This window comes from Balaenoptera ricei, chromosome 15 (assembly GCF_028023285.1).
Source record: "Balaenoptera ricei isolate mBalRic1 chromosome 15, mBalRic1.hap2, whole genome shotgun sequence".
NCBI classification, from domain to species: Eukaryota; Metazoa; Chordata; class Mammalia; order Artiodactyla; family Balaenopteridae; genus Balaenoptera; species Balaenoptera ricei.
The window spans coordinates 21,848,129-21,866,479 of record NC_082653.1 but is presented as its reverse complement, the minus strand read 5'-3'; the positions used below and the strand labels follow the sequence as shown (position 1 = coordinate 21,866,479).

The window sequence follows — 18,351 nt, the reverse complement described above, 5'->3', positions numbered from 1 at the left end:
CATGGGAAGGCTGTTCAAGGAACAATACCTCACAAGCAAAGGCCAGAAAGCAGAAAAGTTATAGCCCCTAATAAAGGCAGAGACGAGAGGGAGTCACCATCATGGCAAGTGAGCCATGCCTCACACAGGAGTGATGTTCTGATGAGACCACCTGCTCGGGGCCTTTGTAACTTGCTGTTCCACGATATATCCTCACGGCTTGCTCTCTCACCTTTCAGGGCTTTACTCAAACGTGAATTCTGAGGGAGGCCTTCTCTGATCACCCTAATTTAAAACTGCAACCCATCCTCACTCCTCCCCTGCCTTGCACTCCCAATCTCCTTCCCCTGCCTTTGAAATTTTCCTACATAGCATTTAGTACCATTTGTCAAACTAAGTTATCCACCTATTTATTTGTTTATTGTCTCTCTCTTCCCACTAAAATATAAGCTCTATGAGGGCAGTAATAGTTGACAGTTTTGTTTATTGCTTCCGGCAAAGAGCAGGCATTCAATAAATGCTTGTTGAATCAATCGCCATAGACCAAGGTCTGGCTCTCTCTTTGGTGGATCTTTGATATCAGATATGTGTGAACTGGAGTCTGGGTAAAAACCACCATACTCTTCTTCTCCTGGGGTGAGTTATTCCTACAGGTAGTCGATCTCATCCATTACAGGAGGATCTTACTAGATTCACTCTCAGGCGGCAATCATAGTTCTAGATTTTGACTGCATGCCAGCCCATTTTTAGGGTGTTTCCAGACAGAATGAGTATGAGAACAGGAATCTGACAATCTGGATGATAGTCCTGGCTCTGACAGTACCTTTCCATGAATTTTAGTTTCTTCAACATAAAATAAACTTGGTGGATAAGATGATCTCTAAAACTTCTAACTTTGAATTAACTAGCACATGGTAGAAAGACTGGGTTTAGATCCCAGAAATATGAGTTTAAATAAAAGAACTGCCAACACAAGTTCTTGACTAGAAAGAAGAGAATTAATATTTGTTGAAAAAACCCACCATATGCTAGGCAATGTACATAAATTGCTCGTCTACAAGCTGAGTAACACAAGGTTCAGAGAGATTAAGTGATGCCCAAGGTTACACAGCAAGCAGTGGGATTCACCTCAAGCCTGTGGGACTCCAAAGGCTGTATGCACTCTTTTCACTACACCAGAGGTTTCCAACCCAACTGTTTATCAGAACCAAGGGGAAACAATGTAAGTACAGATGCCTGGGCCTCACACCAGATCTACTGAATCAGAATCTATGTTGGGGGTGGGGTGGAACAGGTATGCTTTGAGAATCTATTTTAAAAGTTTGCAAGGTCAGTCTGATGATCCATGAAATTGCTAAGAGAGTAGAGTAGATCTCAAATGATCTTACCACACACACAAAAGGGTAATCTTCTGAGGTGATGGAGGTGTTAACTAACCTTATTGTGGTAATCATTCTCAATATATATACACTGATATGTGTATCAAATCATTACATTGTACATCTTAAACTTTTACAATGTTGTATGTCAATTCTATCTCAATAAAGATGGGGGGAAAAAAGAAAGAGAAGGCTAAGTAGGAGTGGGGAGACAGGACTCCCACTTCTACCTAACAGTAATTAGGAGCCCTCCCTCATGGGTGTCAAAGGAGGCTGAGTGAGGAATCTGGACTTCTACCTACACTTGGAAGTAACAAGGTTGGTCCCCCCACCCCTGCCTTATCCTGCCAGAGTGGTTTCAGAGGAAGCCAGCTAAACAGAAGACTTCTGTAAGGTCCAGAGTCTTAGAACATAATACAAAAATGTCCAGTCAAAAATCATTCACCATACCCAAGAACCAGGAAGATCTCCAAATGAATAAAAAAAGAAAAATCAATCAATATACGTTAACACTAAGATGACAGAGACATTAGAATTATCTGACAAAGTTATTAAAGCAGCTGTGATGAAAATGCTTCAATAAGCCATTATGAACCTGTTTAAAACAAAAGAACAGAAAACCTCCGCAAAGAAATAGAAGATACAAAGAAGAAACAAACAGAAATTTTAGAACTGAAAAATTCAATAACAAATAAAAAGCTCAGCAGATGGGCTCAACAGGAGAATGGAGGGGACAAAGGAAAGAATCTGTAACATGGAAGACAGAATAAGAGAAATTACCCAATCTGAACAACAAAGAGAAAACAGACTGAAAAGAGGCTCAGGGACCTATGGGACTATAACAAATGATTTAAGCATCCCAGAATGAGAGAAGAAAAAGGGCAGGGTTGAAAAAGTACTCAAAGTACTGAAAGCTCCCCAAATTTGGCAAGAGACATAAATCTATATACTCAAGAAGCTGAGTGAACCCTAAACAGGATTACCCCAAAGAAATCTGCACCAATTATAATTATAATTAAAATTAAAATTTATGAAAACAAATGACAAAAAATCTTGAAAGCAGCCAGAGAAAAATGATACCTTGCCTATATGGGAAAAACTATTTGAATGACACTGGATTTTTCCTCAGAAACCATGTAGGCCAGAAGGAAGCAACACAATAATTTTCAGGTGCTGAAAAAAAAAAAAAGAAGAACTGTCAACACAGAATCCTATACCCAGCAAAAATGTCCATCAGAAAAAAAAAAAAAAAAGAGGAATGAACTGGAGAGATGTCCTCAGATGAAGGAAAACTAAGAGAATTTGTCACCAGCAGGCCTACTCTAAAAGAATGGCTAAAGGAAATTCTCTAAACAGAAAGGAAACGTTAAAAATAAATAAATAAATAAAGAATCTTGGAACATCAAGGAGGAAGAAAGAACATGGTAAATAAAAATACGTATAAATACAATAGGTTTTTCTTATTCTTTTAAATTTTATAAATTGTGTTTGACAGTTAAAGCAAAAATTATAACACTGACTGATGTGGTTCTAAATGTATCTAGAGGATATATTTAAGACAAATATAAACAGGAAAGGGTAAAGAGATATAAAGGAAGTAAGGTACATATACTTCACTAGACCTGTCAAAAATAAGTTATATACACATAATATGATACCTAGAAGAACCACTAAAATGGTTATACAAAGAGATACACTCAGGGGCTTCCCTGGTGGCGCAGTGGTTGAGAGTCTGCCTGCCAATGCAGGGGACACGGGTTCGTGCCCTGGTCTGGGAAGATCCCACGTGCCGCGGAGCAGCTAGGCCCGTGAGCCACAATTGCTGAGCCTGCGCGTCTGGAGCCTGTGCCCCGCAACAAGAGAGGCCGCGATAGTGAGAGGCCCGCGCACCGCGATGAGGAGTGGCCCCCACTTGCTGCAGCTGGAGGAAGCCCTCGCACAGAAGCGAAGACCCAACACAGCCCAAAAAATAAATAAATAAATAATTCCCAAAAGAACTGAATGTTAAAAAAAAAAAAAAAAAAAAAAAGAGATACACTCAGAAACACTACAGATAAATTGAATGGAATTCTAAAAAATGTTCAAGTAAAGGAAGTCTGGAGAAAAAAAGATAATGGAGAAACAAAAAACAGAAAAAACAGAAAACAAAAGAATTAAATTTCAGACTTAACCTCTAACATATCAATAATTATATTAAATGTAAAATGTCTAAATACACCAATAAAAAAAGACTGTCAGAGTTGCTTAAAAAATATGACTTAACTATATGCTGTTTACAAGAAATTCACTTCAAACATAATGATATAGTCAGGTTGAAAGTAAAAAGATGGAAAAAGATATTATCATGGAAACATTAATCAAAAGAAAGCAAGACTAGCTATATTAATATCAGATAAAGTAGACTTCAGAGCAAAAAAATTACCAGAGACAAAGAAGGACATTATATAATGATTAAAGGGTAAATCTATGAAGAAGACATAGTAATCTTAAGTGTGTATGCACAAAACAGAGATGCAAAATGTGTGAAGCAAAAATGGATAAAACTGAAAGGAAAAGTACAGGTGGTCACCACAAGTATAGGTGGTGACTTCAACATTCCTCTCTCAACAACTGATAGAACAATATCAATTATAACACAAGAGCTCAACCACACCAACCAACATTTACATAACTGACATTTACAGAATACTACGACAGTAGGATATACATTCTTTTCAAGTGTCCACAGAACACACACCAAGATAGACCATATCCTGGACCACAAAATAAACCTCAACAAACTTAAAAGAACTAAAATCATACAGTGTGTTCCCCAACCACGATGGAATCAAACTAGAAACTACTAATAGAGAACAGGAAAATCTTCACACACCTGGAAATTAAGCAACACATTTCTAAATAATTCACGGATCAAGGAGGAAATGTCAAGGGAAATTTTTAAAAAATACATGGAAATGAGTGAAAATAAAAGTTCAACATATCAAAATTTGTAAGACACAGGTACAGCCATGCTGAAAGGGAAATTTATAGTACTAAATATATATATTAGAAAAGAGGAAAGCTCTTAAATGAATATCAATAATCTAAACTCCCACAGTAAACACCTAGAAAAAGACAAATAAAATAAAGCAAAATAAATCCAAAGCAGGCAGAAGGAAGAAATAAAAAAAATCAGAGCAGGAATTGAAGTTTAAAACAAAAAACAATAGAGAAAATCAATGAACCAAAGAAATGGTTCTTTAGAGAGATCAATAAAATTGACTTCTAACTAGACTGATGGGGGTGGGGGGAGGGAGAGGTAGAGGGAGAGAGAGAGGGAAGGAGGGAAGGAGGGAGGGAGGGAAGGAGGGATGGAGGGAGGGAGGGAGGGAAGGAGGGAGACAGAGAGAGGAATTACCAATACCAGTACTACAGACTACAGATATCAAAGGATAATACAGGAATACCACAAATAATTTTATCCACATAAATTTGACAGATGAAATGGCAAATTTCTCAAAAAACACAAACTACCACAATTCACACACTCTGAAATAGATTACTGAACAGCCTTATAAGGAAACTGAATTTATTGTTTAAAGATTCCCAAAATCAAAGAAAAAAGAAAGAAGAACTCTTCAGGCCCAGATGGTTTCACTGCAGACTTCTACCAAGCATTTAAAGAAAATTAACACCAATTCTATACAATCTTCTAGAAATGGAAGAAGAAGAAACACTTTCCAATCCATTTTATGAAGCTAGTATTACCCTGATACCAAAACTCAATAAATATAAAAAAATTTTAAAACTGCAGACCAATTTCCCTCATGAATATAGATGCCAAAATCCCAAACAAAATATGAGGAAATATAATTTAGCAGTATGTAAAAAGAATTACACACCATGACAAAGTAGGACTAAATTCCAGGGATGTAAGGCTGGCTCAGTATTTGAAAATCAATCACTGTTATTAATATTAACAGGCTAAAGAAGATAAATCACATGATTATATCCTCCTCATCTTTCTGACCTCCACATGTTGAAGTGTCCTAGGACTTAATCACTGGGCCCCTTTTCTTTCTATACCCTTTATGACTCCCACATTTATATCTCTACCCCAGATCTCTCCCTTGAACTCCAGACCCATAAACCCAATTGCCTATGAGATACCTCTACTTGCACAGGCATTTCCAATTAGACACATACACATCTAAACTGCTCTTACTACCCAAACCAGCTCTTCCCACAATTCAGTACATACATGCAAACTCCATTCTTATGGTTGCTTAGGCTAAAACCCTTAGGGCCATATAAGCTCTTGCTTCTTTTATACCTCATATCTATGCTGTCAGTAAATCCTGTGATCTCTTCCTCTAAAATATCCCCAGAATCTGACCCTTTCTCACTACCTCCACCCTGGTCTGAGTCTTCCTTTCACCTGGGTTATCACAACAGCAGAACTGGTCCTCCTGCTCCTACCCTTGCACCCTGTCTATTTTCTACTTAATAACCACGTGCTCCTCTTTTGCTCAAAATGGTCCAATGGACTCTTGTTTCATTCCGAGTAATGTCCAAAGTCCTTACTATTGCCTATAGTTCCCCACATGATACGGTCCCTGGCAACTTTTCTAAGCTCATTTCTAGCCTTCTGGTTCACATCACTTGAGCTGTCCTCCTTGCTGGTCCTTGAAAATGCCAACAATGGTCTGACCTCAGGACTCTGCACTTGGTTTTCCCTCTGCCTGCAACATTCACCACATAGCATAGGGCTTGTTCTCTCATTTTTTTGAAGGCTCTGATCAAATGTCACCGTATCAGTGAGGCCTTCTCTGACCAGTATATATAATACACACCAATCCGCCCATACGTGCATTCCTCATACCTCTTACCCTCCTTTATTTTTATTCAAGGCATTTATAACTTTCGGGCTCATTTTACACACATGTTTATCTTCCCCTGCAGAAGGTAAGCTTCCAAGGACATAGATTCTGTCTGTTTGCCTAGAATAGTGCTTCAGACATAGGTTCTCAAAAATTATCGGCTGAATGAATAAATCAACCACTGGCTCGGGAGTGAAGAACTTGGGATAAGATAACCTTGATTTGATTCCTGGTTCTGTCATTTCTTGTGTCCAAGTGACACTGATGACTCACCCATGTTTAATGTCTTCTCATCTGTCAAATAGTGATAATAACCCGTACCCCACAGGACTGTTGTAAGGATTAAATAAAAGAATGTACGTAATGCGCTTAATACACAGTGACTCGGTATAAAAGTGCTCAGTATATGACACTGTTACTTAATACAGAAAGATGGCCTAGATTTGGACTCAAAGGCCCTAGGTTGTAATTATGACTAGATATTGACCGTGATTTTAGGCTATTCACCTCAGCTACGAATAAGGTGCTGGGGTAAAAAAGATAGACAGAGTCCCTTCTCTCTAATCTTAGTTATGTGATCTTGGGCAGGTCACCCAAGCTCCCTCAGCCTCAGTTTCCTCATTTGCCAAATGGGAATAACATAATACCTATTGCATAGCTTTGTTGTATTAAATGAGTCACTATGTGAAAACACAGTGTCTAGCCCATAGCAGCAGCTCATTATGTTGGCTATGATTATGATGATTCCATTCTGAAGGAGGAGTAAAAGCACCTAAGCAAAGAACAGCGCAGTATGAGCAAAAACAGGCATCAACTAGCACAGTGCCTCCTAACTGGAACCTGCCCACAACTGGTCTGTTCCACTATGATCAGGGCATTTAAAAATTCTACTATGTCTACAATAACCTAACTCCCTACCACCACCCCACAGCAGTCAGAAGAACAAATTTCTCTGCTGATGTGATAATTGGAATTTAAAACTTTTAAAAAATAGTTAAAGGATAGAGTCTCAAATAGTGTTTCTTAAAGGAGGCCAACGAACCCATTGACTTCTTTACCCCACCCCCCCACAAAGTTAACATGTATTACTTAAATTTGAGCAATAGTCAAATGAACCCCCAGAAGGCAGCCTGTAATTCCCTGAATACAACAACCAACTAAGAGCTGGGGGCACAAGGGTGTGTTTGACGGCGGTGCTGTCACAGACTAAACATCGGAACTGGCCACTAAAGGTGGTCCCGGAGGCCTAGTAGGAGCCCACCGCGTGAGAAGGGGGGCGTCACCTTTGGAAAAAGAACAGCAAGAGCCAAGGCGTGGAGGCGTGAAAAGTGCACGTGGGTGGCTTGGCAGAACCAAAAAAAGCTTTTTGTGGGGGGCGGCCAGAGAGCAGGACATGTACGGAGGAAGATTGCTGCTGGGGCCTGCCAGGTGAGGGAGAAAGGTCCCGTTCCATCCCCAGGTCATGATCTCTCAGCCTCAGCATCCCCTCAGGATCCCCCTCTAAGGACTCGCGGTTGCTGTCTCCCTCTCGTTCGCGCCACTCTTCCCTTACCTCGTCTTCCAGCCTTTCCCTCACTCTCGCACCTCCTCCGCCGCGCCGGAAGTGACGCGTAACTCGCGCGCCGCACCGCGCCAGAAAGGTTCTGCGGGAGCGGGAGAAAGGGTTCCGGTGACACTCACTGCGCCGGCGTGCGGGCGCGAGCGGTCAAAGCGCCTTCCGGAGGCCTCCGAAGTGCGCCCTTTTCCCTGTCTGTCGCTTTCGGAGTGCTCCGAGCGAGATTCAAAGAGGCCTTCGCCATCGGAGGGGTGTTTTTCTATACTCTGAGTCCCCCCGGTGCCCCGCCACTTCGGCCCTTGCCCTTTGACCCTGCTCTCGCGGCGGGGTGAGAGGTAGGTGGCCATCTTGTGGCGGCGGCGCGGGCGGCTGATACTGCGGAGACCCATCCCCTCCCCCTCCTGGCCCCCCCCGGCCATCTGTCAGTCATAAAGAGTCCCGCAGGCCGCCAGGTGAGGTCCCGGCCTCGTGCCGTCGCTCTCCCCGCCGCACTGGGCGGCCCAGGCCGATCCCTGCCGGGCCTCACCGCCGCCACCATGTCCTCCTTCTCCGAGTCGGCGCTGGAGAAGAAGCTCTCAGAGCTGAGCAACTCTCAGCAGAGCGTGCAGACCCTCTCCCTGTGGCTCATCCACCACCGCAAGCACGCGGGACCCATCGTCTCGGTGTGGCACCGCGAGCTCCGCAAAGGTAAACACTCTCTACCCCCAGGGGTCCTCCTCCCGGGTAGCCCTCTCCCGCACCCACTCCCGAGGCCCCTGTAGCTTCTTAGCTGAGCCTGGCTTTCCAGGCCTGGGCCTCTGATTGATTGCGCTTCTGAGGTTGGAGACAGTGTTATCCCCATTTCTCGGAGAAGGAAACTGAGGCCTGGGAGGGTTTAAGGTACTTGTCTGAGGTTCCACCGACCGGGGCTCAGGACTCCCAGTTAACCCAGCCGCTTTCCTCTCTGGCTCCTCCTGACACTTGTGACCATTATTCTCTCGGCAGCGTTGAGCGCCTGGTGGAGGGTACAGGCCTTAGCCTGTTGTGTGCCAGGCGGTTGCTGGGCATTCGGAGTAAGATTACCTAGATCGAGCCCTGGCTTAGCCACTTGCTAGCTGAGTGATACCGGGCAAGTTTCTTCTCTCTAAGCCTCTGTTTTCGCATCTGTCAAAAGAGGACAAGGGTAACTGCCACTTACAGAGCCTTTATTCTGTGCCGGTCACTGTGCTAGGACCTTATGTATATCCTCGTACTTAGTCCTCAGCACTGCCCTGGAAGTGGGTACAGTCACTGCCATTGCAGAGAAGTCAAGGGGCCACACCACCTAGACCTTGCCTCTCAGTTTCCTCTTCTCATGCAGCTCTCCTTGGTTCTAGACCCTGCTCAGCATCTGGCAGCCATTGATTGAGCTCAGCCTGTTGTTGTGTGCCAGGCACTGGGTTGGGAGCTTGATAGCATGTTGGCTCCAGAGGCCAAGTGCCTCTGGAGCCTGACTTTGCCATTTACTGAGCCCCCGCAGCTTCACCTCTCTTTCCCTCAGTTTCCTGATCTGTAAAATAGAGATAATGATAACTGATATTTACTGTGCCTTTGTTCTGTGCCAAGTGCAGTACTGATATCATTATATACATTGTCATTTTTTACAGTCTCAGAGTTCTGTGAAGTAGGAACTCAGCAGATGAGAATAAAACGGAGGCTCAAACAACTTGGGGTGAAGAGTAAACAGGATAATCCACATGAACATCTAGCATGGTGTCAGGCAGAGTGTAGGCACTGGATAAATAATGGTGAGGTGGGATACTGATTACTCAGTGTGGGGCATGTTCTTTGCCTCAAATTGCTTACAGTCTGCTGGGGAAAGATGGGCATCTACACAGCCATTTGATACCCCAGTGAGCTTCATAGCAGAAAGCTGAGCAAATGAAGCTTAGCGCTGTTTTGGACAGCCTGTATGTGGTAGGCCCTTTATAGCATAGGAAGTAACTCTACGTGTGTTCTCTGCTATCTGTGAGGTCAGGATGTCATTCTGTTTTACAGATGAGGAAACTGAAGTGGCTAAGTGGTATTTTCAAGGCCTTAGAACCAGTGAGGCTCGGACTACATCAGACTGGCAGACACCAAAATCCAGGATTCTTTCAGGAGACCCAGTTCTAGTCCTCTGGCAGAGACCCCCTGCCCCCCAAATATCATGTGCTGTACTGAGATGGGGGTCCCCTCAGCCCTCAGGGTAGTTGGGGGATAGAGCCTGGGCCTCCCAGAGCCCCATTCATGTACCCCACTGTGCCATTCAGATATTATTTCTGTTGTCTGAGATGTGGCGGAAAAATTCGAATTGCTTTCTACAGGATCCTATCTGGTAGGATCTCAGAGGCGTGTCAAAATCCACCTCAGATGTCACTTTTGTGAAGCCATCTTGATTCCCCACCTCACCCTATTGGAGATACAGAAAATAAAGAGTACTTTTGTTTATGAATCTCCTTTAACCCTAATTTCATATGATGAAACCTTAAGTTGTAAGTAGGTCAGCATTATTATCCCCATTTTATAGATGAGAAGATAAAGATATGAAGAGATGAAGTGCTGTGTTAATGAGTGTACAGCTGGGACATTAGCCCAGTGCTCCGAGACGCCGAAACTTGTTTTCAGGTACCTGGTGCATCAGTGCACTTAATAAGTGAAGGTGATCATCTTACTCCAACCAAACCCGTAGTGCTTTTGTTTATTAGAATTAATCTGCATTTATTTCATTCTTACTAGTTATGTCTCTTTCACTGGATTATATTTTGAGGGAGAAACTAGCTCTTCTGGTTGTCCGTAATGTACACAACATTTAGCATGGTGCCTGTTAACACAGTTAAAAAATAGTTTAGGAGTTAAATTGTCGTCTCTTGACATCATTTTCATGGCTGAGTAAAGGATCCAAGCGGCACTGTCTGATAGAGCGTTCTGTGATGAGAGAAATGCTTCATATTTGTGCTGTGCAACAAGGTAGCCTCTTGCCATGAGCACTTGAAATGTGTGACTAAGGAAGTAAACTTTCAAATAAATACAATTGAAAATTCAGTTCCTGAGTTTTGTTAGCTACAAATCAAGTGTTCAGTAACCACATGTGGCTAATGGCTATCATACTGGACAGTGCAGAACTAGAGGATGCTCTTCCAAGCATCAGTGTACAGTTTCCTAATACCCAGCCTTCATGAATTGAAAATGCCCCCGCACTAAAGTGGAAAAAGATTTTGTGCCCTAATGTTGGAATTGACTAACCTTTTAGGTTCTAGCCCACCCTGAATCTTTAAAAACGGACATTTCTATCTGTAGTCAAGTCATTTCCTTAAGACATTCACAAACCATCTCTGTTTTGCCTCCAAATATTTATGAGACTTTAAAAGTTTTCTTTTTCCTGCTTAAGTACTACTTCTATTCATGATGTGTTATTTTCTTTCCATTCCCTAGGAATAATTCTTAATTTATCCCTTTGGGCTCTGTTCTAGGTAGAACTTCTCCCTTTCTTTTTGGAGCAGTTTGTTGTAAAATACCCTAAGATGAATATTTTTTAGTAGTACATTTGTACCTTACGTTTGTACTACTACTACCTTTAATAGTGCAGGTAAATAGACCTTTTTTTTAAAAAAAAATTACTTCCTCTAGATGTCAAAACTAGCCAGACAAGTGAAAAATTTTGGTCAGCCAGTTATTTAAACTTTGCTCAATAACTATCTCAACCAATTTGGAATGGGCCTCAGTAGGGAGTGAAAGAATCCATACTGACATATTGGAAAGACGTCTGCACAAGTGAGTTACCACCCAGGGCTGGAGTAGAGGGTGTGTGTGTCGTGTGTATTATGACTGTGTGTGTTCAAGTGCTCTAGGGCTTTGTGGGTTTTTGTTGTTGTTTGCTTGTTTTGGCCACACTGTGCGGCTTGTGGGATCTTAGTTCCCTGACCAGGGATCGAACCCCGGCCCCTCGGAAGTGAGAGCGAGGAGTCCTAACCACTGGACCTCCAGGGAATTCCCTCTAGGGCTTTGTTATATTACCTTTACACACATGGTGCTCATGTTGATTATTCAGGATGCTGGATGTGGAGGGATAAAGTTTTATCCTAAATTCTCATTGCTAAGTTTGAGGGTGATGAGAATTAATTGGCATTGTAGATAGTGAAAACCTTGGCTCTCTATCTTAGCTATCATATTTGTAATACTGCAAAATGTATCAGGTCTTGAATGGCCAAATTGACATTTTACAATATGGATTCTGGGTTTTTTAACATAAAGTATATTAGTCCGATTTGCTTTGTAGAAGTTCTGTTTTACTTTTTTTTTTTAATATTTATTTATTTATCTTTGGCTGCGTTGGGTCTTTGTTGCTGTGTGCGGGCTTTTCTCTAGTTGTGGTGAGCGGGGACTACTCTTCGTTGCGATGCGCGTGCTTCTTACTGTGGTTCCCTTGTTGCGGAGCACAGGCTTTAGGTGTGTGGGCTTCAGTAGTTGTGGCTCGCGGGCTCAGTGGTTGTGGCTCGCATGCTCAGTAGTTGTGGTGCACGGGCTTAGTTGCTCCGCGGCATGTGGGATCTTCCTGGACCAGGCTTCCAACCTGTGTCCCCTGCATTGGCAGGCGGATTCTTAACCACTGCGTCACCAGGGAAGCCCTCTTTTAACTTTTAAATCTAACTTTCATGGCATTATAGACTTGGTAGTTTAACTTGCTGCAACATCCTAGAACAAGGTTTGCTTTAAAAAAAAAAAAAAAAAGCTTTTTGCCGTAATCATACCTTTGTAGCAACAGTGGGATATTGAAACTATTGACACTTTTGTTCTGTTTTTGAATAATAATTAGAACAGTTAAAGATAGCTCCAGGTTTTCAATATTCTCATCAGTTGGCCATCTAAACTAGGTTATTATCAGAAGGTTAGTACATTTCAGGATATCCATATTTAATTTTATGAGCACTTTAAGTCATCAGTTTCAACTATAACATGCTTTAAAAATCTTGTTTTTAACTTGAGTGAGTTATTCTCCTGTAGCTACATTTTAAAATGTCAGATCTTGAGCCTGCTGTGTCAGAATTTATACTTGCTGTGTGCATTTCAAAAGAAACAGAAATGGTTTCTGAGAGCAGTGGAGTAAGGACTAGTAATTCAGGTGTAAAGGTTGACATAGGGCTTGCTTGAGTCTTTTGGGCACTTTGGCATTGGAGTAAACTTAATGTTTTGAACTATCTGATTGTGTTATTATTTATTTCTTTTAAAAGAAAACTGGGACCAAAAATGGTAGTGATGTAACTTTACGGTTGAAAAGTTATGTGCATAGAAGCCAGGAAATTCAGTAATGTTCCCCCAAGCAACTGTAACTCAGACATATTGCGTGAGGTTTTTATGGTTTAATGCATGCTACCATATAGAGTAATAGGAAATACTACATTTAGTAGGTATAAGAGAGAAGAATTATATTTTTTGTGGGAGCCATAATTTTGCATATCCAGATTTCAGACATGTGTAAATTTTCAGTGATCATGTAACATTAATGTATATTTGTATTTTGAGATAAATATCCATTGGTGCATCTAGAGATTCCTCTGGATTGTAGAGTTGATATCATTGACTGATTATGGTTATTGGAATGTTCAAAGAGAAATTCTTGGTCTAGGAGCATAAATTACAAGTATCTTTTAAAATTGAGACTTAACTCAGTCTTTCATTCTGTGGTATTTGATAATTAACAGTGAGTAAGAAATGCTCATCTTTGCAATATAATAAATGAAAACCTTGGTTTTAACATGTCTTCTGGAGATGTATTGACAGCTTATCCTTTAGGAATTCACGGGAGAATATTGACTGCTTAAAGGTTTAGGAATTTTCTTTGGATTATCTTAATTTTTACTGCCAATTAATTACCCTGACTAAAATAACACAGAAGTTAAGATGGCGTATTCTCTTTTTTTTTAAAAACAATTATATTGAACTATAATTCACATTCCACACAAGTCACTCTTTTAGAATATACAATTCAATGGTTTTTGGTATGTTCGCAGTTATGCAGCTATCACCACAATCAATTAAGATGGCGTATTCTTGTTTTTTATTTTTTTCAAAATTGTATTCTCAATCCTGTTTCACTAGACAACTCCAGGAGTCCCTTAAATTGTTTTTTCAAACATAGCAGTCTTGACCTCAAGTAGGTAATGCTTGTCTTCGTGTTCTTTAGGAGTAGCTTAGGGCAAAAGAATTGTGAATTGAGAATTTCCTTGGTGTAAGCTAAATTATCTTCTTTTCTTTTTTTCCAGCCAAATCAAATAGAAAGCTTACTTTTCTGTACTTAGCCAATGATGTCATTCAAAACAGTAAAAGGAAAGGACCTGAATTCACTAGAGAATTTGAATCTGTCCTTGTGGATGCTTTTTCTCACGTTGCCAGGTATGTTTTCTGGTTTTTTGTTCTGTTTTGTTTTTGAATGCATTACCTTTTCCTTTTTGTTCTTTGTTTTTTGTGTGTGATAGCCTTTGTAATTTGACAGCTTCATACTTTAAAGAGAGGTACTTTATAGAGAGTTGCAGAGGCCAAATTGTGGTTTTATATTTTGCCTGACTCCTTGAGAAACTATCTCAGACAAGTAAATATTTTGATGCATTGAAGGGACTCAGTCTAGCACTTGAAGCACATCTTTTCTCCTAGATGTATTCACTATTGAATTCACTTCTTGAATATGGTACTTTCCTTGGTTTGGCTGAGTTGTCTTATTAGCTTATGGTTAAAAAACAAAGCTAAATAGTACAAGGGAACTTTCCAGTAACAAAACCTTAAGCAAGAAATTAGTTGCTGTGCCTTTGTTTTTACTTACTTCTGGATGTCTACATGTCTAACTTACTAAAAATAGTAGTCATTACTGTACCTGCAAAGATAGTAATTATTAGTGTGGAAAGTAGATATTTGCTCTGGCTCTGTCATATTAAGTGTGTGCCACTATTGTGTTTTGTGACAGAGGACGGGGGTGGGTAGAGCATACTTATAGCTGATATCACGGAAACTATACATTTAATTAAAAGTTTTACAAATCACTTTTATTTATTTAAAAACAAACTGTTTTTTGTAGATATAAGTTGGTTGTCTAGGAGGAGCAAAGAAAAACTATTTTTTCACTAGAATATTAATAAGTAAGCAAATCAAACAAAACATCTTTGCCAAAGGAAACTGGGAAGGGTGAGAAGGAGACTAGTGGGTTAAATGAAAATTGTTCTAAGGCCTAGAGTGTAAGTGAAAGACCTTAAGTGTGAAAGTAAGTCTGGCATTCCGTGAAAGATTTGGAAAGTTTGAAGGAGTGAAATGAGAACTCCAAAGGATTTTTAAGAAATGACATCTAGCTTTGTAGAGATGGATAAAAGATTTTTGTTAGTCAACTGGCTTTTTTTTTTTTTGAACATGGATACTGAAAAAGCAGAATGTTTGGGAACTTGAAAAAATATTGAGTCGTCATAACAGAGAATAAGCTTAGAACGGACTACTCGAGTAGCCCTCTGAAATTGGAGACAGGCATTTTCTTGTTTTGAGGAGATTCAGTTCAGTTTCTTAGACGTTGGCTGTAGCTCTGCCTCCAACACTGAGTGGCCTTGGATGTGTTATGTAGCTTTTTGAGCCCACGTTTGCAGGTTAGTTAAAAGGGAATGTCACCACCTGTCTCATTCGAGTTGTGAGGATAAAGTAAAACAACAGTGCTCAATCCACAGTCTTTGCCCATTCATGGGAGTGTACTATATTATAAACTATGTGAAGAGAAGGACTGTTTCTTTTTTGTTCTTTCCTGTATTCCAGACACCTAATAGAGTATCTGGCACAGAGCTACTGGGTTTTGTACCTTCGAGAACACCATTTAGATAGTCTTGATGTGAATGGTGTCCCAGGAGCTGAGCAACACTGTGGTCTGCCCTGGCACAGAGTAGGGATTCAGTAAGTAGTTGTTGAATAAGTTAATAAATTTAGGGTATAAGAAATTGACTAAAGAAATTTCCTATAGGGATAGTAAACATAACATTTTTCCTTAAAAATTGAACAGTAATCATAAGCTGCTCCCAAATCAGAAAAGTGTAAGTAGAAAAGCGGGTGGGAGAGGGGGGATGAGCAATACCAGGATTAAAAATTTTTCTACTTGGTATCATCTTAAAACCTATCTAGGAGGCACTGTAAGAATGTCTTGGCAAATTCTGTGGCATTATGGGGAAAATAGACCTGATCCTTTTAAATAAAAAAAGATAGCTCTGTTACCTTTCTTTTTTGCATTCTTCTAGTTCTTTTAAGGTCCCGTTCAGGTATTATATTCAAGATCCCCATGTCTCTAAGCTCCCTCCCCACCCCCACCCCCACCCCCATTATTAGAATAGGAAGTCCAGCCACACCACTTCAGTCCTGATGCACCTTATCAACAGTAAGAAGTGCTCTCTGTACAGTTTTTCTGTGGCCGATTGATGAACAAAGATAGTGGACCCATTAATATTGACTAAAATTGATTAGGAATCTCTTTATGATAATTTCCTACCTCCTCCCTCAAACCCCCTACCCCCTAGGAAAGAAACAACAAACCTCTCAAGTCAGAGAAAGCTGCCAAGCTCATAGGGTAGATTTAATTTGAATAGCAGTTTAAGTAACCAGACTTTAAACTTATTTTCCACACAAATGCCTTCTCGTTTTCTTCTCAGTTTGGAGATAGTTGTGCACTTAATCTTTCCTTCAAGATGTATTTAAGTGCCTTCTTTGTGCAAAGTACTGATCCACATACTAGGGGGGCAAGCAGTGAACAAGGCAGGCAAGGACAAAATGAATAAGATACTTTCAGAGAGTGATAATATGGACATAATAAAATAGAATGACGTTCTTGAGTGGGATCTCTTCTAGTGTGGTGAAGGAAGGCCTCTCTAAGGAAGTGACATTTGAGGTAATCATGCGAAATAGGAACAGCTATTAAAAAGAACCTAAGGTACAAATAATCTTGGCATGTTAAGAGGATCAGAATGAAGGCCATTGTGGTTAGAACACAAGGAACAGAGGGAAAGTCGCATCCAGGTGAGATCAGAGAGGCAGGCAGGTGATAGTCACATATGCCTTGTAAGCCTTGGGAGAGAGTTAGGATTTTGTTCCGATAGGATGTCAGGAGTTTTAAGCAGGGGAGTGATATATTCCAAATGCCTTGTTCAAAGATCCCTCCAGCTTGGGGTGGAGAATAGATTATAAAGGCCAAGGGAGAGGCAGGGACCTGAGGTCGAGGGTGTTGCTCTAGTGTAGGCTAGAGATGACATTGGCTAGGTCTCAGGAGCATTGAGGAGATAATAGCTTCCACTTGTTGAATGTTTACTTTATGGGTAGATTTGTGCCCCCCCCCCATGTAAAACTGATAGGATTAGTGGGAGCTTGGTAGTGAGGGAAAAGAGAAATCAAAGATTATTTCTAGGTTTTTGACATGAGTATGTGGATGGCTGATGGTGCTGTTTACCGAGGTGGAGATTGAGGTAAAGATATGGTAGAGGAAACCAAGAGTTTTGTTTTGGCCATGTTAAGTTTGAGATGGCTAATAGATATTCCAAAGGGTGATGCCATATAGGCGGATGGATGAAACAGTCTTGAAGCTCAGTAGGAAATTGATTTCTGGAGACATCAATTTGGAATTATCACCATATACATATTTATTTCCTGTTATAACAGTCATGGGTCCCCAAGACCACTTCCAGGTTTGGTGACTTGCTAGGAGGACTCACAGGACTTGGGTATAATTGTGTTCCTGGCTATGATTTATTACAGTGAAAGGATATAAAGCAAAATTAGCAAAGGGAAAAGGTGCAAGGGATGAAGTCCAGAGGAGACAAGGCATAAGCTTCCAAGAGTCCTTTCATAGTGGAGTCACACAAGACATACTTAATTCCTCCCCCTTTGAACTGTGGCAATACATGTGAAGTGTTTTCTACCTGAGAAGCCCGTTAGAGATGTAGTACCTAGGGATTTTGTTAGGGTTGGTCACAGGCACTCTGCCAAAATTCTAGGCTCCCAGAAGGAAAGCAGGTGTTCAGCATAAACCATACTGTTTGTATAAACAGTTTAAGCACAGTAAACCACCCTTATCAGTTAGGAAATGATGGGAACACTTCTGAAATCCAGGTTCCGAGATGCCAGTCAAGGGCCAACCTCGTGAGCAGGCCTTTCTAAGGGCAGCAGTCTCAGGCCTGCTGTGTTAACTCTTTTCTATACAATTGCAAAGGACTGTTTCTGCTTTACCTTTACATGAGGCGCTGTTGGAAGTGCTGAGGATACTTAGAAATAATTTATGCCCTGAGTAGGCCTGCTATAGTCCTACTGTGCATGGGATAAGAGAGAAGTACACAAATTATAGTGGGTGTACCAAGGCAGTGCCATTTGAGCTGCAGAGGAAGAAAAGGCCCCCACGCTGGCTTGGCAAGCCCTCTGGTATCCAGCTGACACTTCAAGCAGTAGTCCTACGTGTGTATAACACATACTTTTCACTTTTTAGATCAAATTTTCAGTGGTTGAATTTATAAATATTTAGAATTAAGATACTAAGTTGTGTTGTGCAAAATAAGTTACATATGTACTTATTTATCATCTT

At 40.9% G+C, this 18,351-nt stretch overlaps 2 protein-coding genes across 8 annotated transcripts in view; one reads left to right on the top strand and one right to left on the bottom strand.

The window, feature by feature from the left end:
- The window catches only part of TTI1 (TELO2 interacting protein 1), a 43,734-nt gene extending 35,909 nt beyond the window's left edge, over nucleotides 1-7,825 (bottom strand). For 2 of the 4 annotated variants that reach the window (XM_059897864.1, XM_059897865.1), the window contains exon 1: nucleotides 7,770-7,812. The gene's annotated coding sequence lies outside the window, so the exon portion shown is untranslated. Of the gene's footprint in view, nucleotides 1-7,769 lie in introns of all 4 variants that reach the window. The other 2 variants (XM_059897863.1, XM_059897866.1) reach the window with 2 other exon arrangements.
- A 71-nt stretch (nucleotides 7,826-7,896) lies between these two features.
- The window catches only part of RPRD1B (regulation of nuclear pre-mRNA domain containing 1B), a 107,727-nt gene continuing 97,272 nt past the window's right edge, over nucleotides 7,897-18,351 (top strand). For all 4 annotated transcript variants that reach the window (XM_059898982.1, XM_059898985.1, XM_059898986.1 and 1 more), the window contains exons 1-2: nucleotides 7,897-8,459; nucleotides 14,033-14,162. In XM_059898982.1, the coding sequence (XP_059754965.1) occupies nucleotides 8,309-8,459; nucleotides 14,033-14,162 (281 nt within the window). In that variant the 5' untranslated portion in view covers nucleotides 7,897-8,308. The remainder of the gene's footprint in view (nucleotides 8,460-14,032; nucleotides 14,163-18,351) is intronic.